This window comes from Ambystoma mexicanum, chromosome 3q (genome assembly GCF_040938575.1).
Source record: "Ambystoma mexicanum isolate Mex_15411 chromosome 3q, UKY_AmexF1_1, whole genome shotgun sequence".
Taxonomy (NCBI): domain Eukaryota; kingdom Metazoa; phylum Chordata; class Amphibia; order Caudata; family Ambystomatidae; genus Ambystoma; species Ambystoma mexicanum.
In genome coordinates this window covers 403,617,985-403,645,727 of record NC_090926.1, presented here as the reverse complement: position 1 = coordinate 403,645,727, position 27,743 = coordinate 403,617,985, and the positions used below count along the sequence as shown (strand labels likewise).

Sequence of the window (27,743 nt, the reverse complement as noted above, 5' to 3'; positions counted from 1 at the left end):
GAGAAATCTGATACAACAAGGTCTATGATCGACGAGGAACCAGATTTGGAATTACCACAATCACCTGGTCCAAACGGAGGACAAGCATCAACTCCACACAGGAGGATTGCAATAAAAGAAGACAATAATACACAATCTACAGAAGAGGAATGGGAGAGTACAAACAATACCAGATACATTGAAGATAAGAAATGTCTTATTAAAAATTTAAATCAGAAAGCAAAGAACAGTTGGTTATCAAGGACGGCACTTCTAACTAAACTTCATCTCATTCCGCAGCTACGTGTGCTAAGATCTGAGGACTTTGACTTTGTAGAACCACTTCACTGTATTAATCCAAATGTTACAGCATTACTTTGCAAATTCCTCTCCACAGGAGATCTGATGCAGAAACATAAGAGGAATCTTGCACAAATTGGTATTGAAACAGAAACTAATCCGGAAGAAATTGACCTTATTTTGAGTCCTAAGAATGAAAGCTTACCATTGAACAAATTACCAAATGTAAATTTACCTCAAGGAAAAAAAGTGGAGATGAGGGACATCCAGACCATGCTAAAATGGTTAGCGGAATCTCTGCCTTTAGCAATCCAGAATCACTGAATTGGGGTATCACCCTTCTCCCTCACTTCATGGAATACACAGGGGGTTTCTCACCTCTTATCGCAAACTGGGTCCCTACCAGAAGTAACTCTTTCCTCCTGCTTTTTTCTCCAGGAAACATGGTTGGTTTTCCCCTTGGCAATCGATGGATACTGTCTATACCACACTATGGCTAAGCAAGGACCGAGAGGGTGGCCCTTTGGGGGCCTCATAATTGGGGTATCCACAGTATTTCCGTCAAAAGCTCTTCCAGGTATACATAACGATAACATATGTGCAGTGGAGGTTGATTTGGAAAGCAGGGGTGAGATGGTTAAGCTATTATTAGTTAACATCTATAATCCTCTGGGAGGACACCTTAGAGAAAAATTCAGGATGTACTTCATGAGTTACTAAGTGGTTGGAGCTATGCTAATAGCAGTAATTATATCATCGTGGCAGGGGACTTTAATTGTCATATTAATGGAGCAATGGCCTGTGCGATTAACACAAAGCTGCAAGAAACTAGCTTGATGACTTATACGAGACCGGATAATGAAGGAGATTGCTGGCTGAGTTTCTTTTATGATTGGGAACTTGAAATTATCAATGGACGCACCAGGAGCGACCGCCCTGGGAAAGCCACATGCACTTCAGGCTCCACTAAAAATACCTTAGACTATATATTTGTGAGTGTGGGTGTGGCAGCATTGGTGGAAGATGAACAAGTTACTTCTTACCTTGTAACGTTCTTTCGACGGGATGTTCCTCCGACGTATTCCTCATCTTAGATATCTCCTTCCAGCTCTGCTGGCCTCGTAAAATTTTTTCTCTAGAGGGCGCTGCGCGTCGACGTCCTCCGAGTCGATGTCCCTCGACAGCCGCCGTATCGACGCCGACGTCATCCTGGCTATAAAGGCCGCGCGCAGCGCCCGTTGCTCAGTTCTGTAGCCCACAATAATGCTTTCTGGACTAAACTAATCACCCTGAAGGAGCGTAAACTGCAACAACAAGGGAAGTAGAACTGCGGGGATGGATGGGAGGGTCGATGAGGAATACGTCGGAGGAACATCCCATCGAAAGAACGTTACAAGGTAAGAAGTAACTTGTTCTTCGAAGGGATTGTGTCCTCCGACGTATTCCTCATCTTAGATAGGCTCCCATAGCAGTATTCTATTATTGGAGGAGGGAGTACTGACTTCATGCTGTCTTCTATTGATGAATAGAATGCAGTACAGCCCTTCCAAACCTAGTCTCTTGACTGGAGGAGGAATCCAAGTTGTAAAATCGTGTAAAGGTATGGACAGACGACCATGTAGCGGCCGCACAGATGTCTTTAACCGGCACACCTCTTTTGAGGGCCGATGAAGCTGCAATACCTCTGGTCGAATGAGCCCTAAGGTTTTGAGGGGGCTCTTTTCCTGCCAGTTTATAACATTCCAGAATGGCTAGAATGATCCATCTGGAAATGGTCTGCTTAGTTATTGGTAACCCCAGCTTGTGACCTGTGTAACCTACAAACAGCTGGTCTGCCGGTCTTATCCTGGCTAGTGTACTGATGTAAAAACTTAAAGCCCTTCTAGGGTCTAGCCTGTGTAACCTCTCTTCCTCTTTCCCCGGGTGAGGAGGAGGATAGAAAGATGGTAGGGTAATCTTCTGAGTGATATGGAATTCAGAAACCACCTTTGGGAGGAAATTAGGCTTCACTTGCAGGACAACTTTGTCTTTGTGAAAGATAGTGTGAGGGGGTTTACAAGAAAGAGCTTGTAATTCGCTCACCCTTCTAGCAGATGTAAGTGCTATTAATAAAACAGTTTTAAGGGTAAGGAATCTTAACGAACAAGAATGGAGTGGTTCGAAAGGTGTGCCCATCAGGAAAGTTAGGACTAAGTTTAAATCCCATAGGGGAACTTGGAATGGTCTTGGGGGATAAACATTGGTTAACCCCTTTAGAAATTGTATTATCAAGGGTAACTTGAAACAGGATGGTTCTTCCGCAGTGCGCTTAAAGATGGATAGCGCTGCGAGATAGCCCTTAATGGTGCCAACTTGAAGGCCTGAATTTGCCAAATATAGTAGGAAGGACAAAACCATTGGTGTACCACATGAAAAAGGGTCGATATTCTGTTCTCTACACCAGCTGCAAAATCTGTTCCAACGGCAGCGGTATGAAGACTTTGTTGCTGGCCTCCTTGCCGAAAGCAACACCTCCATAACATCATCAGGGAGGTCCCAATCCTTGTACCTCAGCCTTTCAGAAGCCAAGCGTGAAGGTTGAGTGTTTTGATGTCTGGATGGAGAACCTGACCTCCCTTCTGTGAGAGTAGGTTCTCTCTGAGTGGAAGTCGAATTGGAGGGCAGATGGACAAGTCTAGAAGGTCCGGGTACCACGTTCTCCTGGCCCAATCCGGGGCAATTAGGATCATGGTTCTCCGGAATCTTCTCAACCTCCTGATCATTTGAGGAATGACAGGGACCGGTGGGAACGCGTACAGAAGCGGAAACTCCCAGTCCACTATGAACGCGTCTCCCAGAGCTCCTCTCGGGGGAAATTCCCTTGAGCAGAACAGATCGCATTTCCTGTTGAGGCTGGTGGCGAACAGATCTACCTGAGGGGTTCCCCAAAGGGCGAAGATCTCTTGAAGGACTTCCTGAGCTAGCTCCCACTCATGGGAGACTGTGCTCTGCCTGCTCAGAGCGTCCGCTGTCAAGTTCTTCTCTCCGGCTAGGTGAACTGCCGATAGAAAGATTCCTTCTTGAATTGCCCAAAACCAGAGCTGCATCGCCTCTCTGCACAGGGGTAGTGATCCTACGCCTCCTCTTTTGTTGAGGTAATGCATGGCCACCGTGTTGTCCGTCATTATCAGGACGTTTTTCCCTTGTACAGCTGGCAGGAACGCCTTCAGCGCAAGTCTGATGGCTCTCAGCTCTAACATGTTGATATGTAGTCTGGACTCCGATGGAGACCAACGACCGCTGATGGTCAAGTCGTTGGCGTGGGCTCCCCACCCCGTGAGTGAGGCATCCGTGACTACTGTTATCTCCGGCCAGGGTTGCCAAAACTGTTCTCCTTTCAGAATGTTCTCCTGACAGGCCCACCACTGAAGGTCTCGAGCCACCCTGCCGGGAACCTGAAGAAGATCTGTCATTCTCCCTGAGAATTGTGACCACTGAGTCCTCAGTGCCCACTGGAGGGATCTCATTCTCAGGCGAGCCTCTGGCACTAGGAAAATGCTGGCGAGGTTTTTCCCAGGGAAGTGTCCAGGATCGCTCCTATGAACTGGAGTCTCTGCGATGTTATCATTTGTGACTTCTTTAAATTGAGGGAGAAGCCTAGTCTGTGAAGGGAGTGGCACACGTGATTTAGTTGGATCTGAGCTTCTTCCGAAGAAACAGCTCTGATCAACCAATCGTCTAGGTAGGGTTAGACGTGAATCCCTTCCCTCCTTAGACTTGCCGCCACTACCGACATTAACTTGGTGAAGACCCTCGGGGCAGAGGTCAGCCCAAATGGCAGCACTCGAAATTGACAGTGAGAGTTGCCAATTGCGAACCTCAGGTATTTCCTGTGTTTGAGATGGATAGGCACATGGAAATAAGTGTCCTGAAGGTCCAGAGATACCAACCAGTCCTGGAACTGAAGGGCCTGGAGGATCTGAGAAAGAGTGACCATCTTGAATTTGTCTTTCCTGAGGAATTTGTTCAATTCTCGCAAGTCCAAGATGGGTCTCAGTCCTCCGTCTTTCTTTGGAATGAGAAAGTAAGGGGAGTACCAGCCCTTGTTCCTCTCCGCTACAGGTACCGGTTCTATGGCACCTTTCTCTAGCAGGTCCAAAATTTCCTGCAAGAGGAGCGGATCTGGAGCTTTCTGAGAGCTGATCCCCGGTGGATGACTGAGGTATACGTAGGAAAGGTAGGCAGTAACCTTGGGCAACTGTCTCCAATGCCCAAGCATCTGACGTGATAGCCTGCCATACCGCCAGATGTTGAGTCAACCTGCCTCCTACAGGTGTCCTGTGAGGGAAGTCCTCAGAGTGGTTTTGGGGCGGCTGATGCAGATGCCGATGGTAAAGAGGCACCTGCTGTTGCTGCGGCTTTTGAATATCTACCCCGTCCACCTCGGGTAGTTCTTCTTTGTCCCCTTTGAGCCGGTCGTCCTCTACCTCTTCCGAATGCGGAGTAGAAGCTAAAGGACTTGCCCCTCGCAGAGGTTCCTGTGGGACGAAAAGGTGTCTGACGGATTGCAGCGCCTAGGGATTTTGCTGCTGCTTTTGAAGTTTGAAGTTTCTCTAAACTGTCATCCGCCTTTTTCCCGAACAAAGAAGAGCCATCGAATGGAATGTTCAAGAGCCTGGCTTGCACATCTGGGGCAAAACCAGACTCTCAACCAAGCGAATCTCCTGGTTGTTGTACTTGCCGCCATTGCTCTGCTGATACTGTCAGCCAAATCAATGCTCGTCTGGAGGGATTCGCACATAGCGTCTTAACCGTCCTGTATAATATTCAGGAACGCATCCCTTTCTTCTCCCTCAGGGATGCAGTCAGCCGCTGTAGAAGCACACTCCCAAAGTGTATGGCTGAATCTAGCAAGGGTGCAAGTAGCATTAACAGATTTTAACGCCATGCTACATGCCGAAAAGACTTTCTTTGTCATAGCATCATATTTTTTATCGTCCCTGTCCTGTGGGACGGTAGGATAAGCCGTCTTGACATCGGTAGAGGATGCTGCCTGTACCACCAGACTTTCTGGGGATGGGTGTTTAGACAAAAACTCCGGGTCTGTAGAGGATACCCTGTACTTTGTAGACAGTTTTTTATTTACTGCTGGTACGACATCTGGGGTTTCCCAGTTCGTCATGATCTTCCTCTGAAGAGCTTTATGAAAAGGCACCACAGGATCCTCCTGTGGGCATTTGTCAAGAATATCCGTGAGGTCATCTTGTTGGAAAGATTGTGAAGGTGCAGACCACCCCATAAACTCTGTTATCCTGGCCATTAAGGCTCTATAGGGGGTTTCAGCATGTTCCCCCGGGTCTGGCCTGGCAAACTCCACCTCAGGGGAGGTGTCTAACCCACTTGCCTCATGTAAGGAATCATGACGATCCTTTAACCTGCGTTCTTCAGAGGAAAATTCCTCTCTAATTGGGGTTACAGGTCCCTGCAACTCAAATGTGTCTTCCTGTTCAGACAATTCACCCTCTTCCGTTATTGAGGACATAGTTCTCAATTGTTCTGAACTCATAAAGGGGGTAAACCCCATTTCCAAGGCAGAGGGTGCCGAACTTGTCATAATCGGCCTCGAAAATGTCGATGTTGTCGACGCCGAAGGCTTCGAGCGTGGCGTCGAAAACAAAAGGCGGAGGCCTCGAAGACCTCGACAGAATTGGGATTCTACTCGACAATCTCGAAGCCATTGATGCCGAGGACCTGGGGATAGTCACTGGGTGTGTCGTAACCGTGACTTTTCTTGGCGTCGACACCGGTGTCGAAGCTGGCGTCGAGTCGACAGACTCGTGTGTCGAAGGTCCCTTCGACAACGGCGTCGAAGACATCGACCTCGACGGAACCTTCGAGGAAGGTTTGGAGGTCATAGTCCTACTCGAGGGTTCATGACGCGCTCGAGAGGTTTCCTTCGCCGGGTACTGCGACTCGCAGCGTTTTTGACCTTCGGGTCTTTCGACCAGAGCATCGCTCTCGGCAGTCTTCGAGGGGGTCGAGGCCGCTTTCTCGAAGACGCTCATCATATTTTTGCGGAATTCCTCCCATTCAGCCCGGGAACTATGTTTCGTGGGGCACGGGATTCTCTTTGGCGAAACAGAGGAAGAGGAAGACGGAGAAGGGGATCTTCGACGTCTCCTCTTCGAGTGCTTCGATCTCGAGGAGTGATGAGACCCACTCCGAGATCTGGAGCGCGAATGGTGACGAGGAGACGAATGTCTCGACTTTGTCGACGAAGAAGAAGCTTTAAAAGTCTTACCTTTCTCCAGCTTCCCCCTACGCTCCTTCAGGGCCTTAGCTGTCATGGACATACAGTCCTCGCACTCCGAACAATGGTGTTCAGCTCCCAAACACCACAGACAAACTCTGTGAGGGTCAGTCAGCGACATCTTTTTCCCACAATCTCGGCATTTTTTGAAGCCGGATCGAGGAGTTGTCGGTTCCGACGAAGAAGCTATCGAGTACGGATCGAATAACTCGAGGTAAATAGGTTTAACCTGACAAAACTGAGCAACGGTATTCCGAGGCACTGAGTAAGCGCGGAAAAACGGAACTGAGCAACGGGCGCTGCGCGCGGCCTTTATAGCCAGGATGACGTCGGCGTCGATACGGCGGCTGTCGAGGGACATCGACTCGGAGGACAATCGACGCGCAGCGCCCTATAGAGAAAAAAAATTCCGAGGCCAGCAAAGCTGGAAGGAGATATCTAAGATGAGGAATACGTCGGAGGACACAATCCCTTCGAAATGCTTATAGTAGATAATGATTGGAGTGACCATGCAATGCTACGCTTGCATCTTTAACCATATGAAGGTATTAACCCTATGTAAACTATTAGGTAATATGACAAACAATCAAACAGCCACTAGAATTAGTATGGTCTCATATTAATATTGCAAAGGCACGAAAAAATATATTAATAGATAATCAGGATTTCACGATTAAATGTAAGACCATGACAGTGGAAGGAATTGAAAGGTGGATTAGCAAATTTTCAGGGGTGCATGCGACATTAAAAACCCATATTGCCCTTAAAGGAGAAATAATGGAGAAACCATTTGATAGGGAAATCAGGGATGCGAAAAGACTATTACGAAAGAACATCCGTAGTGCCAAAAATTCACACCATACACCGACTATTAGCGAAAGCATTAGAACATTGAAAAATAAATATAAGCAATGGTTAAAAATAAGGTAAAGTTCCAAAATCAGGAATGCATGGCAGCATACAGTAAAGGTTATGTGCTCCCGAAACTCTCGCTCTATTTGGGCTCTACTGGGTACTGTAAGGGGTAACACTAGACAAAGGATGATTAACCCCATTAGTGCAAAGGAATGGGAGGACTACCTAGAACACTAGAACAGCGCAACCAGACAGGAATTGAAATAAGTGATGGATTTGTTCCTAAGAGATCACGGACGGGACCTATTGAGGTAGTAGAATCCGATTTAGAAAATAAGAAAAAATCTGAAATCCTCTAGGGCCCCTGGTCCCAATGGACTATCCAATGCAGTTCTAAAGAATAATCCAGGATTTTGGGCCAAAATATTTAACATTTTATTTGAGAAAGTGTTGAGAGGGGAAAATTCCTAATAGTTGGAAAACTGCTATTTTGATTCCAGTCTTTAAAAAGGGGGCGAGGACTGTACCGGGCAACTATCGTCTACTTTCCATGCTCGATGTATCTGGCAAACTATTTGCTTCTCTTCTATTAGGTGAGCTACAAGCCTGGGCAGACAAAACTGGAGTACTAGACAGCTTTCAATGTGGTTTCCTGGCTGGGTATTCCACATCACATAATTTATTAATCATTAACCTACTGAAAAGCCGAGCATTACAACCAAATAATCCACCTCTATGGTTGATAGAAATAGACTCTGGCTAAAGCTGTATAACCTGGGTTGTCCAGAGGGTGTGCTCTACTATCTTAAATTACTGCACGTGCACGAAAAAACACCACAGTAAGAATGAAACTTGACAGCGGGGGTACTATGACTAAGATGGTGATCCAAAATAGGGGGATAAAAAAGGGTTGCGTTACCGCACCATTGCTCTACAATCTATAGGTGTCTGATGCACCTCAGTTTATATTGAATACCCTAAACACTACTCCAAAGATAGGAACAGGTCATTGTGTTGTCATGGCATATGCCGATCTTGTTATTTTTGACCACACTTTTAGTGGTCTCAAGAACACGGCGGAACGCCTATGGCAATTTGCAGACATTAATAGTCTGACGATTAATCATGATAAGACCAAGATCATGGCTTATTCCAATAAAAAGATTGCCAGACTGCGCATGTACATCAGATTCCAGGAAATTCAATATGTGGATACCCATAAATATTTTGGAATTGAGTTTGATGTTAAAAGGGGACATACTCATTGTATTCAAGCTCGTAAGGTGAAAGCGTCCCAGCTAACTGCCATGATATATCACTTTACTCGCAATCAGAGCAGGTTTTCAATCTGGAAGGCCAGACAATTATATGTGCAATGTTTGATCCCCATGGTCACATACAGGCTCGAATCCCTGTTGAATATGGATTTTGAATGGTTGGAAGTGCTTAAAGGTAAATTCTGGAAGAAAATATTGGGGTTACCACAATCAATCCCAATGGCTATCCTAAGACTGGAATTGGGACTAATATCTTTAAAGACTAGGGTATTAAGGAAGAGGGCAGAGATCTATATTAAGATTTATAGCAGTACTACCTCCCAGCATAACCAACCAAACCAACTCTTGGCTAGACTGAGGGAAGAGTGGGGCACAAATAAGCTGGATGGGCTTATTAAAAATATGAACCAACTCTTTGAAGAGCTAAGATGGACTCCGAAAAAATGTGTCAATTATGAAACGAATAGAGTCTCCTAGGTAAATATATTGAGTTGTGGGACTGGCAACAAAATTGTAGGCATTTGACGAAACTTAAGAGCTATAGACATGTAACCTATATGCTATATACATTTAAACAAGCTCAAAAATACCTTATTTTATGCCCCGGAGTTAAGCTCAGGAGATTTATGTTATTATTAAGACTCAATTATCTTACAGTTATGGAAATAAGGGGCATGCAAGAAAAAAATTGCCTGTGCTCAATGGATTTTCAGATTGTGCAAAATTGTGAAAATTCCCAATTGGAAAGTGCCAAACACATATTAACATTATGCCCTAAAATGGTAACTGCATACATAAAACACTATGGGAAATATGTACACAATCTGAATTACATCAAAGATCTGGAATTCTGGTACCAGAGTATTAATACCTTGAATCCCAGCTTCCAAATTGTCCTGTATAATGTATTTAATATGTGGTGCACATACCTGGAAGAAATTGAGAAATAGAGGCATTTAGAGAGCTAATAAACGGGTGTGGGAATAACATTGATAAACATTGATAAATCATTTTGTATGAAACTGAAAGGAAAATAAATGAAATGGTGATAGTGGATATGGATAGCAGAGTGTGAAATATGATCAATGTGATCACTTTTGATCTTTTATCTATTTAATGATTCGATGTATTAAGTTGTTGATATTTTCTTTTTAAATTATGATTATATGTGTAAAGTTTTTATTCTTAAAAACTATATCACATTAAATTAAATATATAAAACTTTTGTCTCACTTCCAATTTGGTGGTGGTATACAACAGTCACACTGGTGATATTTTCATAATGTGTGATGCTTTTTGTATTAAAGCCGGGAGGATAGCTAAAGGGCAACGAGTTTGTCTTGGAAACAAGACAACGCATAGCAACACAGATTTGAATCCCAGGCTCGTACTTAGAAACTGGCCCCGGGTATTAAGCATTTTATAAAAGAATAATTATAAAATTATAAAAAGTGATTTTTCTTGACTACTTCTCCCATGTCATACTTTTTTTTTTTTTTTTTTAGCTCTGGCACAGCCGGTTTCCTTGTATAAGTAAAAAAAATGGAGCTGACCTCATTAGGCAGTAATATAGCGACTGGAATATCTATATTAGATATTGCCTGCACCTCAGAGTATCCTTCCTTTTTTCAAGCACACCCCATTAACACCGATCTAGACAACAAAACGTTCTTGAAAAACAAACTCAGGAATTTGTTGATTGGCATCCCTTTCTCCACAGTGAACCAAAATGATGTTGCGTTCTACTTCAGCGATCTTCTGCAAAAACATTTTGGCAAAAAACAGGCCTACACTCATTTGGTAGTCTAGCGTTAATGGTCCACTAGCCTATGTTGATAGGTCTGAGAGAAAAACAGGCCTCCAATGAAGACTTGGGGTAATAACCGGCCTGGTAAGCTTGCGCTCGGCGAGCTACTAAGGCTTTTGGCATCCTAGCCAAAATTTCACAGTGCTACCTACAAAAATGGACACCTAGAAACAGTAAAGGGAACCTGAACCACTATTTCTATTGAGAGCTGTGGCTTCACAGTGGAGGGGGATGGCGGCGGAAAGCAGGTGGCAGGTGCTTTTGACACTGCACCCGCAGAGTCAAAAGGAGCCTGTTGGGGTTGGATAAGTGAGGTAGTTGGAAGCATATGTACACATTGACTGTTGGAAGGGTAGAGGAAGTCAGAGAAGATTGAGGCAAAGGAGGGGCAAAGCTGCAGTGAGCGGCAGAGCAGCCTTCCACTCCCTCGCAACATGGGCCTTCATCACTGGATTCGCACCTCCCTGTGATTGTTATCACCAGTAATGGTCTTTTTGCAGTTAGAAACTATTTGAGTCATCTGCTATGCATAATCCTCCATCTAGTTGTTGGTCTGTAGTACAACAACCTGCTTACCAAACAGAACATTAGGTGTCAAAAGGCATGCTCCGGTAATAGTGTCCATGTGTATTATGTGCATAGATCACCCACAATGTTCATTCCAGTCGACACCCTGCACAGATTATTTTGCAGAGTCTGTGATGGTGACTCAGTAGTTATGGTTAAGTTGGCATCCCAATAGAAAGAACATTATGTTCCTTTTGCAGACTCCGAGTGCCATTCTGGGGTTATGGTTAAGTTGTATTCCCCACGGGAAGAGTGCATTTTTAGGAGGCCTACAAACATCAGACAGTCACACAAAACATTTCCAAAAACAGACTGACCCAACTCCAATTCCTTTGGAGCGTTTCATATGGCTTTGTTAAGATGAGGGTGCAGGCAAACTTATATCTGGGCTTCCCAAAACATATTTTCCAGACATTTTCCATAAACGAACGTTCACCATCACAGCCTGATAGCTGGAAAGATTCAGGCCAGATTTATACAAGTAGTGTACATTCCCTGCGGGGGAATCTGACAGGAACAAGTGATAAAAGGAGTAAGCAAGTGCATCCTACTTTCTTTTGGATACGTAGGGATGTTGTAACACTTTCCTAGGCCTTGTGGGTAGATGTAGGCTGTAAAGGCCAGGGCTTGCTGGTTAAACTGCATCCTAGAAAGTCCATTGAAGACAGACTTCATCACATTTCAGCACGTTGGTGGCATACAGCATTTTGAAGGTGCAGAACTTTGCCTATTTCAGTCAACGTTAAGGCACTGGCTGTGCAAGAGGAGGACAATGTAGGGATAGAATTACAGAGAAGGGCAGTTGCAACTGTTGGGCAGGATACCCCAGCATGCAACAGGAGAGATGAGGAGTGTACTTAGCACTAACCGAGGCAGAAGAAACCCCAAAACAAATATCCATGCACAGATTTCACGCCTTTTTGGGAGGGATGGTCAATGATGACTGCAATTTTTCCCTCTAAAAAATGACCATTCCTATAGTTGTACCCGCATGTTCATGTTAGAGGACCTCTATTACAACCTGGAAACGTGAGCATATCAAAGGCCTCTTGTCCCGCGCCCTCAAATAGCCTATGTGTCCAAGCTGGGAAAATCCCCATTCTCCATTTACATTCGCACAGAAGAAACCAAACAAAAGTACACATTGATTTAAAGGTTTTCAAGTTATACCCAAATGTTAATTGTTTGAAAATCACACACGGGCAAAACCACTTCAAAGTAGATTCTCGGTACTTATTGATTATTGGGTAACCACTACGTGTATTTTGCTGTTTGCAAACAGAGTCATCAGGGGCTCACAGAAGGGATCTTTACACTCCGGTTAGGCTATGGCACGCATGAATCACAATGGCGGTTCACAACAGAAACGTTGTATCGCAATCACAAGTGTGAAGAATTTATTATGAAAACGACCATATCCAACAAGTAGCATTCAAACAGGTTTTGAAAAACCTTTTAATTGACACCAAGATTTCATTAAAACTCTCAAATAATGTGTCACTACTTAAAGGAGAAGTTCTGTCAGAAATATTATTAGCCCAATGGATCAGGCATGTATTTTTGAGCATACATCAATCGATCCAAAAAAGAATTTTAATGCATCTTACCTTCGGTTTTCTCACATTTACACATACAAAAACGCATGGGTCAGAAACAGCCATCTTGTGTTATGCTTATCCGTTGATCCATCGTCCTAAATTAAATTGCCCTCACGGCAGTAAATCAGATCACCCGTCCCTCAAGCTGACATCATTAGACGCTTACGCCCCTTGTAACGCCGCCAGTGCAAGTCTCATTTGAATGTCCACTGTGTGCAATGTAATGAATGGCATGTCTCCATGGACATGTCAAGACGCCTCTTTTCTCAATAAACATCAACAAACCCTTTCCAATCAGGCAACATTGGAGTTTTTGCTGTCTTAGTGTCCATCTACGTACACTGTGTAAGCGCTTTAACACATTTCCAAATGTCTTTACTAGGCCATTTAAAAATGTTATATTTACACAATTTATTTTTTACATGAGCCAATGCAAAATGTTGGGCCTATTCTTTTTGTCTTTGAAAAATGTCTTTTTTCTTCATTTTATTTCACATTGCATTTTAAAGCAAAACCCCATTGCTTTACTTAAGCCAACATTTTATACATTTTCACTCACAGTTACTGTCATAATTCTTCAATAGTTAAGAACAATGGCAAATATTCAGCCCTACCTATACAAGCTGAAGTATACAGAAGAGGAAATGCTTGAGAGAGATGGAAGGCAAAAAGATGGGAAATCTACTGCATGTAGTGACGATCCTATTTCCATGGAAGACGTTTCCACTTGGTGTACCTGCCTTCGATATGAGGTAATGTGCCAACTTTAGTGGAGAACTGCTGTTGAAGAGAAAACTCTGGCTGCTTGGCCTACATAGCCAAAGAAGAACGTCCACCGCGTTTGCGCTACCCAGCTGCATGACTTCAGGGCAGCCTGCCTTACAAGATCAGTCTTGAGAGTGATGATGGTCCTGATGGACGAACTCAGAACAACAGTTCACCCTTGTTCTCCAAGTAATGAGTAGGCTTTGTGTTTACATTTTAGCAGTTTATGTGGTACTTTAACTAAATTGGGAGTGCGATGGTTGACTGATGAACATTTGCAAATATTAGAAAAAAAAAAAAGTCTCGTTTTTACTTCAAGCCAAACTATTCAACATTGTAATTAACGACATAGCATTACAATAACTTTCCCTTTAAAGATAACAAAAGGAAACCTACCTATTTTCCTATCTTTTATTGTTCGAAAGGGTGTACATATTTCTAGATCACACTTACTTGAAGAGAATTGTACTGTCAGTACTCTACTCACAAAGGTGCGTGTCTCAAAAAAACGAATCCCTTGCATTTTAGACGATGGTTTAAAAATGTAAAAAGCAAATATGGAAGCAATTCAACAACAATTTTTCTGTATTTGTGACACAGTTGGTACAGGCTTGTGGCCTATCAAGCGTTCACATGGTGGATTGCTGAAAGACGGATTCTGCTTTCACCGAGTAATACCTGCCTGTGTGGTTCGAGCCATTTGTGAATAATTCCCTAGGGACTCTGGACACTACACAGGAGTTATACAGACCTTACCTCAACCACAGCAGTATCATTTGTAGTTGGTATATTCTATCAACCTTTCCTTTAAAAGAGTAGCATTTTACACAAATTAACTTAAAATAAAATATGTACTAAATAATTTAGCATTGGATTTTTTTCAAAATGATTTTAATTTACTATGTTTGTTTTGTTTGTTTTATTTATTTATATAGCGCTCCAGACCCAGAGGTAGAAGGGCGCTTAAGGAAACGGTTACATAGTGTGATATATACATTTTCATTATACAGCAATTTACAGGCATAGGTAAGGAAGCCACAATGTTCACAGAAGTTAGATAGATGAGGTATGTGCTACTCTTTGTTCAGTAGCCAACCAATAACATGTTTCCTGAAGATCTGAAAGGACTCAATAGTTTTAATGTTGAGTGGTAGGGTGTTCCAGAGTTGGGAGGCAAGCATTGTGAAGCTAGCACCTCCGGCTCTTTTTAAGGTAAATCTAGGCACTGTCAGGCATAAGGTATTGGAGGATCTGGTAGTTCTGTTGGCGGGTTTCATGGTAAATTTATTTGTGAGACACGGTGGGGCTACGTGGTTTAAGGCCTTGTATGTGAGACAGATGGTTTTCAAGTCGATTGTTTGTTGTATGGAGAGCCATTTGCACGATTTCCTAGCAGTGGAGATGTGCTCTCGCCTGGGGATGTTGAGTGCTGCACGTAGTGCATTATTTTGGAGAACCTGTAGTTTGTTAATTATAGATTGGTTGGCACCTAGGTACAGACTATTGCAATAGTCCAATTTGGACTGTATGAGGGCTCTGGCAAGTGTGAGGCAGCTGTTAGATGAAAGGAAGTGTCTGCTGGCCCCTTTATGCAGAGGCTGAGGCGGTCATGTTAGTTTGGAGAGGTTGGTGTTGGCATCAAGGTAAAAGCCAAGTGTTCTCACACTTTTAGCGATGGGGATGGTGTGACCATCAATGATAATGTTATTGTAGTTAGGGCTAAGTTTTGACACGTTATTGGGGGAGCCGACAAGGAGAAAGAAGCTCAGTTTTTTCATCGTTCAGGCATAGGCTGTGTAGGGCCATCCATGCCTGAATGATAGAGAAGATTTAATTAATCCGGGTGACGTCCGCATTGTAGTTGCTCGAGATGGTGAGGAGTATCTGGATGTCGTCTGCATAGTTGGTGTAGGTGACACCCAGACGGTCCAGTTTGTCGAACAGTGGCTTTGTAAATATGTTATACAAAGTAGGGGAGACACAAGAGCCTTGTGGGACTCCGCATGTGATGGGGATGGGGTCTGCAGCAGCTATTGTAGAGAAAACCCTCATGGTTCTATTTGCCAAAAAGGATTGTATCCATGTGATGGCGGAGGAGAAGTGAGCTGCGGTGGATAGGTGGCTGCAGAGGATTTTGTGATCGACCAAATCGAAGGCCGCTGAGAGGTCTAAGATGACCAGGATGGCGGCATTGCCTGTTTTTTTTTTTTTAACATTTTATTGATTTAAAAACACAACCAAACAATACAAACCAAACCAACAGTACATATTTCAACAGTTTAATTATACTTCTTAACTTCTAGTCACTACTTCCCTCATCCCACCCCCCTGTCTATTGCTTTAAATATTCTGCTTCTGCAACCTGTGGTACGGTCTCCTCTTCTACAAGTTCTGCCGGGTCTTCTATTGACCCAAACAGCTCGGCTATCAGTGATTTCCAGGCCATCAGGGACTCAGTCTCTTAACTCCCCCCCCGTCCCCCCTGTGCTACTCGCTTCTTGCCATACCATGGTTTCCGCTTCCACCCATTTTTGCAAATCTCTCCACCACACCTCCACATTTGGCAGGTGGCACGTCTTCCATCCCATGGCAATTCTTCTTTTTGCAAGCACATAAGCCAGATCCCTCAGTTTACCTACATGCTTGAGCTTCTGTGACCTTGGGAACCCCCCCAGCAGACAGGCCCACACTGTATCCACTACAATCTTGACCCCTTTTTTTTCCAGTCTCCCTTTCACTTCCCTCCAAAAGCGTTCTATGACCGGGCATGACCAGAACATGTGCACCATGCCCGCGTTCTCCTCATCACACTTGGGGCATGCTTGCCGTCCTGCATTTGCAAACCTCGATATCCTCCAAGGCATCATATATGCCCTATGCATTATGTATAGTTAAATCTGTTTGTCTCGCATTTCTAGACACCTTATGATACCCCTGCACCCGTTCCCACATCCCGTCCTCCATCGGGGCTCCTACTTCCGTTTCCCAATCTAGTTTCAACTGCGTGACCTCCTTCCCCACTTTAAACATCAGCATTTCATATAGTCTAGCGGTCTCACAGCCCCCCTCGGCAATGTTGTATATCATATCTATGGTGGTGTCTGATTCCTCTTCCAGCACAGTTTCAGGCCATGTTCTCTTAATCCTCTGTACCATTCTATGATATGTAATGTACTGGCCCTCGTGCAACCCAGTTTCTTCTTGCAGCCCCTCAAAAGTAATGCTAGAGCCCTCCTGCTAAATGTCACCCATTGTTGCCACCCCAGCCGGTTCCCAGTGGTTCCTAAGTATCCTACGTAGTGGCACATCTGTCCCTGTTAATGCAACCAATGGTATCTGCGGAGAGCATGGGGACGGGTTCTCCATCATCTGGCATGCCCTGCACCACATCTTCCACCCCAGTAGCATCATTTTAGGGCGCCCCATCATTTCCGCCATGGGTACCCACATCATCTCTTTCAAATAGAATGGCGCACAATCACGCCCAAACAGCCTAAGTTCCGAGGTCTCCTCGTCCGAGAGCCATTTGGCAACATACTGTATCTGGCTTGCTATGTAGTACACCTCATAGTTGGGCAGTTTTATCCCTCCTTTGTCGTGGAAGTTATGTAGCTTCCATAACGCCACTCTGTTTCGCGTGCCATGCCACAAAAAGCCCCTACACATGCTATCCAGTTTGGTGAAGAACTTCCTGGGAATCAGGAACGGTATATTCCCAAAATAGTGTAGGAGCCTTGGCTGGACCACCATCTTTAGCATTGCTCCCCTCCCCATCATTGCCAAGGGTAGCTTTGCCCAAAATTGCATGCACTTCTCAATGTTTTTAATGACTACTTCTGTGTTGCACTTATGCTCCTCTTCCACGGTGTAGTATATATTTATCCCCAGATAGCGAAATGTGCTAACCGCCCATGGTACTTGCAATACAGGTAATCGCTCCGATGGAATCCCCATGTACCCCCCTATTGGGAACATACTGGACTTATGGGGGTTCACTGCTATTCCGGACAACACAGCGTATCTCTCCATCACTACTAGAATGTACTGGAGATTTTCTTCTAGGAATCGCAGGTACAGTAGCATGTCATCTGCGTATAGGGAAATCAGGTGCCGCTCCCCTTTCACCTCAATGCCTATAGTGTCATATTGTTGCCTCAGGTATATTACCAGGGGTTCCAGGGCCAGTATGTAGAGCATCAGAGACCACTGACATCCTTGTCTGGTACCCCTGCTGAACTGCCACCTTCCCGATATCACAGATCCTGTCTTCACCCTAGTCAGTGGTTCGCTATATAATATTTTCGCCCACCTTACATATCTAGGCACTAGCCCATAGCACTCCAGGGCCGCAAGCAGCCATGGCCATTTAACTGAATCGAATGCCTTAATTGCGTCCAAAGACACAATTGCCATTTTGTCATCATTCCCGCTGCCACACTCAATAATTCTTTGGAGTCGCTTATGGTTATTGGTAATATTCCTATTGGGGACATAGCCCGTTTGATCCGGGTGTATTAATTTACCAATAACCTTCTTCAGTCTATTTGCTAAGACAGCGGTCAATATCTTGCTATCTTGATTCAGCATCAATAAGGGTCTATAGGAGCCGCAGCTGTGCCCAGGTTTATTAGGTTTGGTATTATGATAGCCTCTCTTAGCGACTCTGGTAAGCTTCCGGTCTCAAACGCTTCGTTTAACATCTCTAACAGTGGGGGGAGGACCTCTTCCATGTATGCCTTGTAAAACTCACTTGGTGTTACGCTCACCTGGCTCCCACAGAGGCGTCGATCTGAACTGGACAGCTGCGGTCTCCACCAATGTGACGCGTAGGGCCGAGATGACGGACTGGACTGGCCCACCTAGCTTCGTTTGCTTAGCCCGTAGGAATATTCTTCTGCAAATGAAGAAAGGGAATTAACCATCCGTGGAGTTGAGCGTAAATCCCCCCACCCCCGCTGTTCTCCCCACAGATCACCTTTGATGTCCCCTCAAGGGGTTTTTGGGCTTGCTCAAAATAACTTGATGCCTGCTTCGGGGGTTGCTGGACCTGGTCTGCTTCCCTGGGGGGGGGGGGGGGGGGGGGGGGGGGGAGTCCATCTGTCCCCGGGGCTTTACTAGTAGGCAACTGCCTCACCACCTCTCCTAATTCTTATAAGGTAATCGGGGCATCTAGCTCCTCTCCCTCTTCCTCGCTTATCTTGGGCAACCCTATATCCTCCAGCGTTTCTCCCATCATAGCACGGCTACTCCCCCCATTGTCCGCATATAATACCTTATAATAATCCACAAACGCCTGGTTAATTCCCTCCTGGGTATCTTCAACGTTACCATCTTCTCTGTCTATAGTCCTGATTGTAACTCTGGGGGTCTCCCTTTTATATAACCACGCCAAAAGTCTCCCCGGTTTATCACCTCCCGCATGCTGTCTTTCTAAGTATTTTTTATAATTGAGGTTACACAGTCTATCCCAGTACTCTGCACATTTTTGCTATAGCATGAGTGTCAAGTCTAGGTTCTCTGCTGTATCTTCTCCATCCCCTTAAAGCCTCTTCAGGTTCCTCCTCCGCCTTCTGTAGTTCAGCCAAAATCCCACCTTGTAGCCCCTTGGATTTAGGGGCCAAGTTAAGATAAGTTAGGATCACACCAAGGAATGGATATGGAGAGATCAGGAGAGAAGGGTAAGGAGGACATGTCAACACACCTTTAGCCGACAGAGCAAACAAAGGAAGCTATGGATCACCGACAGGGAAATCGGTAGGAAGGGAGCTGATGAATGTAAAATATACAGCATATACAGCACCAATACCAGAGCTGGGGACATTGCGTGCCTCAACCTGGTACACAAACCTCCGAAATAGCTCAGATGGAAACTTGCCAGCCAACAACTAGACGGAAAAGGAACAAGTTACTTACCTGTAACTGTTGTTCTCCAGCATGGGTCTGGCATGGATTCACATGCTCATGAATATTCCCCGTCGTCAGGCTGGGAATCCTCGGTAAAGAAAAAACCAGTATCAGTTTCGTTTCTGATCTGTCTTTCGTAGTAATAACCAATCACTGGTCTCTGCGTCATACTGACCACAGCCAATGACTGCCCTCTACCTAAGCACCGCCTCTGGCAGCCATCTTCAGATTTGGAAGCACGTGAAGTGGCAGTATGACCAAGTGAAGAGCCGCAGAGGGGTAGGCGGGAGGGTTCGCATGTGAATCCATGCCAGACCCATGCTGGAGAACAACAGTTACAGGTAAGTAACTTGTTCCTTCTCCAGCATGGGGTCTGGCATGGATTCACATGCTCATGAATAAAGAATACATAGCAGTACACACATGCACAACCACGGGAGGTGGCAAAGGCTCAACATTAAGCATAGCATCAAACTCAACATTAAGCATCTTACCTCCTCACCAGGCTCACCTCAGGCGAACAGGTTGCGCAGCACTGCTTGGCCGACCCTGGACTCCTCCCTGGAATCCCGATCGACGCAGTAGAACTTCGTGAAGGTGTGCGTCGACCTCCACGTAGCAGCCCTGCATATGTCCAGCAGGGGCACACCAGAAAGGAACGCCGTGGTAGCTGCGATCGCTCTGGTGGAATGGGCTCTCGGACGGCCGGGCAGAGGTCGGTTTGCCAACCGATGACAGTACATGATACAGCCGGAGAGCCATCTGGAAATGGAAGCCTTCGAGAGAGCCTTCCCCTGATTAACAGGTCCAAAGTTCACAAAGAGTTGTGACGTCTTCCGAAAACACTTCGTGCGGTCCACGTAGAACTTCAGCGCTCTAGCTACATCCAGCGAGTGCAAAGTCCTCTCAGCCGGCGACGAAGGCGACGGGAAGAATACAGGCAACACCAAGGGTTCGTTGAGATGGAATTCCGACGGTACCTTGGGCATGAAGGAGGGGTGCGTCCTGAGCACTACCCTCGTGTCGTGGAAAGTCAAGTACGGGGCCTTGCAGGAAAGGGCCTGGATCTCTCCCACTCGTCGTGCGGAGGTGATGGCCACAAGAAAAGCAGTTTTCCACGATAGAAACTTCAACGGAGCCGAGTGCAGAGGCTCGAACGGAGGTCCCATGAGCTTGGTCAGCACCACGTTGAGCTCCCACGCCGGGGCCGGAGCCTTCACCGGCGGGAACGATCTGAACAGTCCCTTCATGAACTCTTTCACCAGACGATGAGACCACAAGGACGTCCGCCCCGTGGTTCTGGTGTATCGGGAGATCGCAGCAAGATGAATCTTGATGGACGCGTGTGCCAGTCCAGCTTTGGCCAGCGTCAGCAGGTACGGCAGTACTTGGGGAGCCGTAATCCGTAGAGGGTTAATCTTCTGTGCGTGGCACCAGACAGAGAACCTCTTCCATTTGTGTCCGTAGCATTTAAGAGTCGAGGACGCCCTGGCCTTTGCAAGAACCTCTCTGCAGTCGGCCGGTATGTCGTATCCTCCAAACTCTAGCGCTGCAGGAGCCAGGCCTGCAAGTTCAGCGACTTCGGGTCGTGGTGGAGGATGGCGCCTCCTTCCCTGGAGAGTAGATCCGCGTCCGCCGGCAGCTTGATCGGCGGGGACGCTGACAAGTCCAGAAGGTCCGGGAACCATATCTGCCTCGGCCACGAGGGTGCGACGAGGATCATCCTGCACCGTGACCTCTTGAGCAGGTTGACTAGCCGGATTAGCAGAGGCAAGGGAGGGAACGCGTAGAGGAACAGGCCCTCCCAGGGGAACGAGAAAGCATCGCCCATGCTCCTCGTCTGGGGAAACCTGCTGGCGAACCTCCGGCACTTGGTGTTCGTCGCCGTCGCGAACAGGTCGATCTGGGGTGTGCCCCACCGTCGGAAGAGGCGATCCACCAGATCCTGCCGTAGCTCCCACTCGTGGCACGAGCGCAGCTCCCTGCTGAGTGAGTCGGCGATGGTGTTTATCCCTGCCAGATGAAACGGCACCAGAAAAATCCTTTGGGCGACGGCCCAATGCCACAGGTCCTGCGCCTCCTTGGACAGCGCTGGGGACCTGGTTCCGCCCTGTTTCCTGATGTAAAACATGGTGGTGGTGTTGTCGGTGAAGATCCTCACCACCTTGCCCTTGAGGGACGGAAGGAAAGACATGAGGGCCCAAAACACTGCACGGAGCTCCAGGACGTTGATATGCAGGGACTTCTCCGTCGGGAGCCAGAGTCCCTTTGCGTGCAGATTTTCGGTGTGCGCTCCCCACCCTTCCAGGGAGGCATCCGTAGTCACAGTCTCCTGGTGGGCTGGGGTCTGGAAGTCCATGCCCGCCGTCAGATGCGCGCGGGTGCCCCACCACCGTATCGCTCGTCGGAAGTTCTCGTCGAGCTTGACCCTTTCCTCGAAGCTGCCCGTCGTCTGGATCCAGCGCGCATCCAGGAATTCTTGCAACGGGCGCATCCGGAGCCTGCACATGGGAATGAGGTAGATGCAGGAAGACATCATCCCGAGGAGGGACTTGATGGACCTCACTTTGGCCGCGTCGGCCACCAACATCCGTTGCACCTTGCCCAAGATGGTCCTGGTCCTCTCCTCCGACGGGGAGGCCAGAAGGGACACTGTCGAGCCTCGCTCCCAGAAACAGTGCGACTTGCGCGGGCACCAGGTGGGATTTGGCGTAGTTCACGAAGAATCCCAGGTCCGTGAGGAGTTGGACGGTCCTTGCCGTGTGAACCACGGCGAGTTCCCTCGTCTTGGCGCGGATGAGCCAGTCGTCCAGGTAGGGGTAGACGTGGATCCCCTCGCGGCGCAGCTGCGCCGCCGGAATTTAGGATGGGAATGTGGAAGTAGGCATCCTCCAAATCCAACGACGATAGGAAATCCCCTTCCTCCAGCTGGCCCAGGACGTGCTGGAGGGTGACCATCCGGAACTTCTGCGCCTTGATGAACTTGTTCAGACGTCGGAGGTCTAGGATGGGGCGCCATCCTCCCGTCTTCTTCTTCACGAGGAAGTATCTCGAGTAAACTCCGGAGCCCCGAAGCCTCTTTGGGACGATTTCGATGGCGCCCTTCCTGAGCATCGCCTTTACCTCCAGGAGAAGTTGAGGGACGTGAAGTTCTTTCCTGGCCACGGGGGGGACACGCGGGCACCTTCTTTGAAACTCGAGCGCGTGGCCCCGGGCCAGGGCGTCCAGCACCCAACGGTCGGTGGAGATGGACTCCCACACGCTGACGAAGCCCGCCAGCCGGCCTCCCACCGGGGTGCTCCGGTGGGGGCCCGACCCCACAACCGGTTCAATCCTGCTTGGACGCGGCCTTGCCGCCTTGACCTCCTGGGCGACGACGACGGGGTCCGCTAGACTTGCCTCGTCCTCTGTAGGCCTCTTGCGACGACGAGCGGGCCGCTTGACGGTAGGAAGCGAAACCGCCGCCGGAACCTCTGGAGGCGCCCTTGCCTCCGCTGCTCCGAAAGGGCGTCCGACGTTGCTGCAGAACTCCGAGGGCCCGGGCCGTCTCAGTATCCGCCTTGATGGCCTGAAGGGAATCGTCCACTGTCTTCCCAAACAGGTTGTTCCCGTCGAAGGGCATGTCCAGGACTCTGGTCTGGACGTCTTGCCGGAAGTCCGTAGCTTTGAGCCATCCACGACGTCGAAGGCAAACGCTGTTGCCCAGCTGGCGGAACCCAGTGTCGGCGATGTCCGTCGCCACGGTGATGGCGTGGTCCGAGGCCACCTCACCTTCCTGCAGGATCTCCAGGGCCTCCGCCCTCTTGTCGTCCGGCAGAAAATCCAGCAGGGGAGCTATCTTGTACCAGAGCTCCCTGTCGTAGCGAGCCACGATAGCCAAGGCGTTGGCCGCTTTAATCGTCGTCGCTGCCATAGCATCCAATTTCTTTCCCTCGCCGTCCGGCGGGGAAGTCGATGTGGAGGCCGCACCCCCCCCGCTTTCTTCCTGGCTGCCGCGGAGATGACGGAATCCGGGGTAGGCTGCGCCCGGAGGCACAGGGGGGCCGTGTCCGGGACCCGGTACTTTTTCTCGTACCGGTCTCTTCTAGCTGGCGTCGTGGAAGGGTTCTTGAGGAGGGAAAGGCCCTCATCCCAAATGTCGTCCAACAGAGGCACTGCGAGGACCGTCTTCCTCTTGGCCTCGCGCCGCTGATAAAGGAAGCCTTCCTTTTTCTTCTCCTCAGGGCAGAGTTGGAAAAGCTCGGAAGCCCTGGAGATCATGGAGTGGAAAGATCCGATCTCGTCGGGCGGAGAAGCCCTGGCGGGAGGCGACGACGGAATATCCTCGTCGTATGCCTCGTCGTCCGTACCCGTCGCTGCCGTGTCAGTTCCCGTATCATCCCCTCGGGTGGACGGGGGAGAGGGCTGGACGGGGCGCAACGGTTGAAAAGGAGGTGGTGGATGGATCCTTCTTTTCTTGGTTGGGGGAACACCAGAAGGTCCCGGTTCTGGATCCCCCGACGGGAAAGGTTCCTCCGTCGGTAACGGTAGTCTCGTCCTTATCTCGGAGCATAAGGACTGTATAGCCAACAAAATGGCCGCCGAGTTGTCTTGCGGCGCTGGCAGAGGGGAATCCGAACGGGCGAGCAGGGGCCCCGTCGGTATCCTCGACGATGTCGTCGTCGTCGTCACCTGCGTCGGGGTCCATTCCGACGGGCTGGCCTTCTTCCACGCCTAGGCCGTGGCTTAAGACCTCGATCAGCTCCTCTTCTGAGGTTGAGGCCGAATCTACGACGACGCCCTGCCCCCCCTTCTTCTTCCCCACGGAGGGTTTCACGGGGGTCCTATCGATGGGCACAAAAGAAGACTCCCTCCGAGGAGGCAGGGAGATTCTGGGCCCCGCGGTCGCCACCACTGGCGCAGCCTCCACAGGCTGAGCCAGGGCCGCCGCGACCGTTTCAATAGAGGGCTTGGTCGGATGGATCAAGGCCTTCACCACCTTAGGTGCGCTCACCGCCTTATCCTTGAGGGAGGGGGCACTGCCACGCTCCTCCTCTGCCTTAGAGCTCGACCGGGGCCTCTCCAGGAGTTTCGCCGGGTGCTCGGCCTTCCTCTTACCCGACCCAGAGCGTTGGCTCATGGTTGATGGTGCCGGGGAGGGTGCGCCCTGCCTGGCGCCCGTAGAGCCCGACCGTTCGGCGCTCCCGGTGCCAGCGGACTCGCGGTGCTTAGCCTTAGGTTGGGCCCCCGTCGCCGGGGCGCCCTCAAAGGTCTTAGAAGACCGCTCGGGTTTCTTCTTCTTCTCGCCAGACGGGCTCTTACCCTCCAGCCAGTTGGCGAGACGTTGATGGCGGTCCTTCATGGTCCGTTCCGACATGTTGCCGCAAAACGCACAGTCCTTCTCCACGTGCGTCTTGTCCTCATGAAGGCAGTAAAGGCAGAAAGAGTGTTCGTCCTCCTTAAAGACGTTCTGCAGCTGGCATCCAGGGCAGACCCTGAACAGCTTTCCGGGCGTCGAGCTTCCCTTCTCCTGGGCCATCTCCGAGACCGGGCCTGAGAAGCTTCTGGAGTCCTCCGAAGTGTAGCTCGACGAAATCTTCACCCTTGAGGGGCACAGACGAATCCGACCCGGGTCCCCGTTGATCGGATGTAGGATCGGTGGAGCTTGAGGCTCTTTTGACCGAAAGAATCGAGTTTTTGTGAAAAAACGCGAAAAAATAGCACTAACGCTCGAGAGCAATAGCACGAGGATCCCAACACATGAACGTGCGGTAAAAATCTGAAGATGGCTGCCAGAGGCGGTGCTTAGGCAGAGGGCAGTCATTGGCTGTGGTCAGTATGACGCAGAGACCAGTGATTGGTTATTACTACGAAAGACAGATCAGAAACGAAACTGATACTGGTTTTTTCTTTACCGAGGATTCCCAGCCTGACGACGGGGAATATTCATGAGCATGTGAATCCATGCCAGACCCCATGCTGGAGAAACTAGAATATCAACTCCATAGGAAAAGCAAAGACGTGGAACAAAGAAATTCAAAAGCTAAGAGGCAAAAACGGCAAAAACCCCAATAACCCAAAAAACTCCACTTTCCGCATACATCTCACACAAAAACCCACACAACCACATTCCGCAGAGCAAATCGCACGTACTTCACCACACTGCAACAACACACACATAACTCGCACCAACAGCAGAGGAGGACCCACATCGATCCGATAATCACAACCAAGCTCAGCGCACGGTGTAAACCGGACTGAAGCTGCCAACAGGACACCACCGCTCTCACTTTCCTACTTCTACTTCACCTTACTAACCTCCCACCCCGCCTTTTTTGTTTGCAGATCCGCCAGAGGGCCTAGGGACCAATTTCGTTGGTGACAGTGCGCGGTACAAATACCTTTAACATTTACCTTCGATGACATCATCCTCAAGACGCAGGCCCTCGACGGACATCAAGTCCACTGCATCGAAGCACAGCGCCCTCTGCCGAAAAAAGAATTCTGAAGCAGCTGAAGCTGGATATCGAACATCAAAGATGAGGAATACTTGGCAGGACACCATCCATTCGAAATTCCTTGTGCCTTGACCCAAGCCTGTATATATATTTGTGTCCCCTCCAACTTCTGCTCTATGTTGGTCAGCGATGGGGAATGAGGTGCGGTAACTTTATTTATTTATTTTTTCTTTTTTTTTTTTTAAGTGTTCAGAGTGCATACCTGGCGTGCCCTTTTTCAGCCAATCCACGGCTTTGTACAGCAGCACCGGCCCACCCCTTCTGGGGTCCACTGGGGCTGGATTCCTTTCACACCACTGCCCCGCATGCCTGCCTGCCTGCTGCTCCCTGGCCTTGCTCTGTGCACCAGGCTGCTGCGCTGTACCGAATAGATACAATTTAAAAAAAGACTTCTGAAGGTAGGTAGGTAGGTAAGCAAGCAACGCAGCAAGCCAAGCGCACTGTGCAACTAATGTAGATCAGTAATGTCATGGGGCATGCTTGTGTATTTGTATGTATGTTATGTGTGGAGTGTCTGATGTGTGTATGTAAACGTTGAGTGACTGAGGGACTGTAGCTGCGCTGTGTGTTGGCAGAGTTAGTGTAGGGTGTGTGTAACGGTGTCTGAGATGGGTGCACGGTGCGCATATGTAAGGGCCATGTTTGCTCGGTTGCAAGTCTTTCCTCATAACTTCTGAGTTATTCGTCTCTGGAGATTTATTTGATCTTTGGTTGGTGTCCCATTTAATATTTTCTTTTTAACTTACGCGTCATACTGTCTTAGTCTATACAGTAATGTCGATTAAAATTGACATTCCGGTTGGTTCACATATTTAAAGTTAAAAGTAAAGGAGATAATTTATTTTGTATTTATTTAGCTATTGCAGAACAGTTTGTGTCGTGTCCTTGGGCTTTTGCAAGTACTTCCCAAGCAGCACTGACGCATAACAGCCCGCCACGTGTTATCACATCACTGCATGCAGCTGTCCCACAGCATTTAACCCTTTGCTTCTAAACACTAAACCTACAGCCAAACTATTCATAAGGCCGGTCTTGCCAAACTACAAGTACCACACAATGCCACATTGCACAAAGTCTCGTTTGGAAGTCAGTTCTCATTGTGGGTGGTGGCAAATCGAAAATTAATGCAAATTGCCAGGTGCATGCTTTTTAGGAGGGCGCCGAAATGAATGGATCACAAACGCGACCACCGCCCACCCCAGCAGTCCCTTGTCGAGCCCCCGTGAAGAGACTTATTTTCCTATGCTTCGTAAATTCACTTCCAACTACAATCATTCTAAAGATCTGCAGTCAGGTGAGAGTATCTGATACAGTCCTGGTGTTCCTCTGAAATTTTGTAGTTGTGGGTGCCCCAATCATGAAGCCAGGACTACAGGTCTCATAATGGAAATAGAAAAAGACAATACTCGAGGGACTATTCGGATCAGACACAGGTCATGGCGAGATAGCTACATAGCTGCCAACTAAGGCTCTCTGTCATGATCGTCACACGAATGCAGCCGTGGTCTTATTAACAAACGCACATTTGCATACCAAGGCATGCAGCAGACACTTTATGCAATTACAATTATAGGGCTGCAATTACAATTATAGGGCTGCTAATCTAAAAATCCAATATTCTGTTAGTTTAAAAGCAAAGATTAGCTGAAAGAGACTCTCCTGCAATGGGGCTAAATGGCAACTATTATATGTCATATATTAACTTTTTCTGTATGCCCCAAATGGATAAAGAGTCACATCTAGTCCTTTAAAAATATAGTATTTTTTAATCCTTCATTTGAAGGGGGAGGAGAGAAGCAAAACTAGAAATTCTCGGGCTGGATGTGTTACCGTCCACTGGCATGATACAAATTAAGAGTGCTCCATTTGGGATATTATTAAACTCCATCACTATTCAGATACATC

General features: G+C 47.8%; 1 protein-coding gene across 4 annotated transcripts in view; it reads right to left on the bottom strand.

The window, feature by feature from the left end:
• Window positions 1-27,743, bottom strand: part of MGAT4B (alpha-1,3-mannosyl-glycoprotein 4-beta-N-acetylglucosaminyltransferase B) — a 1,380,432-nt gene that overhangs the window by 1,285,094 nt on the left and 67,595 nt on the right. For 2 of the 4 annotated variants that reach the window (XM_069654099.1, XM_069654100.1), the window contains exon 2: window positions 18,204-18,331. The exons of the other annotated variants lie outside the window; for them this stretch is intronic. In XM_069654099.1, the coding sequence (XP_069510200.1) occupies window positions 18,204-18,331 (128 nt within the window). The remainder of the gene's footprint in view (window positions 1-18,203; window positions 18,332-27,743) is intronic. 4 annotated transcript variants of the gene reach the window in all.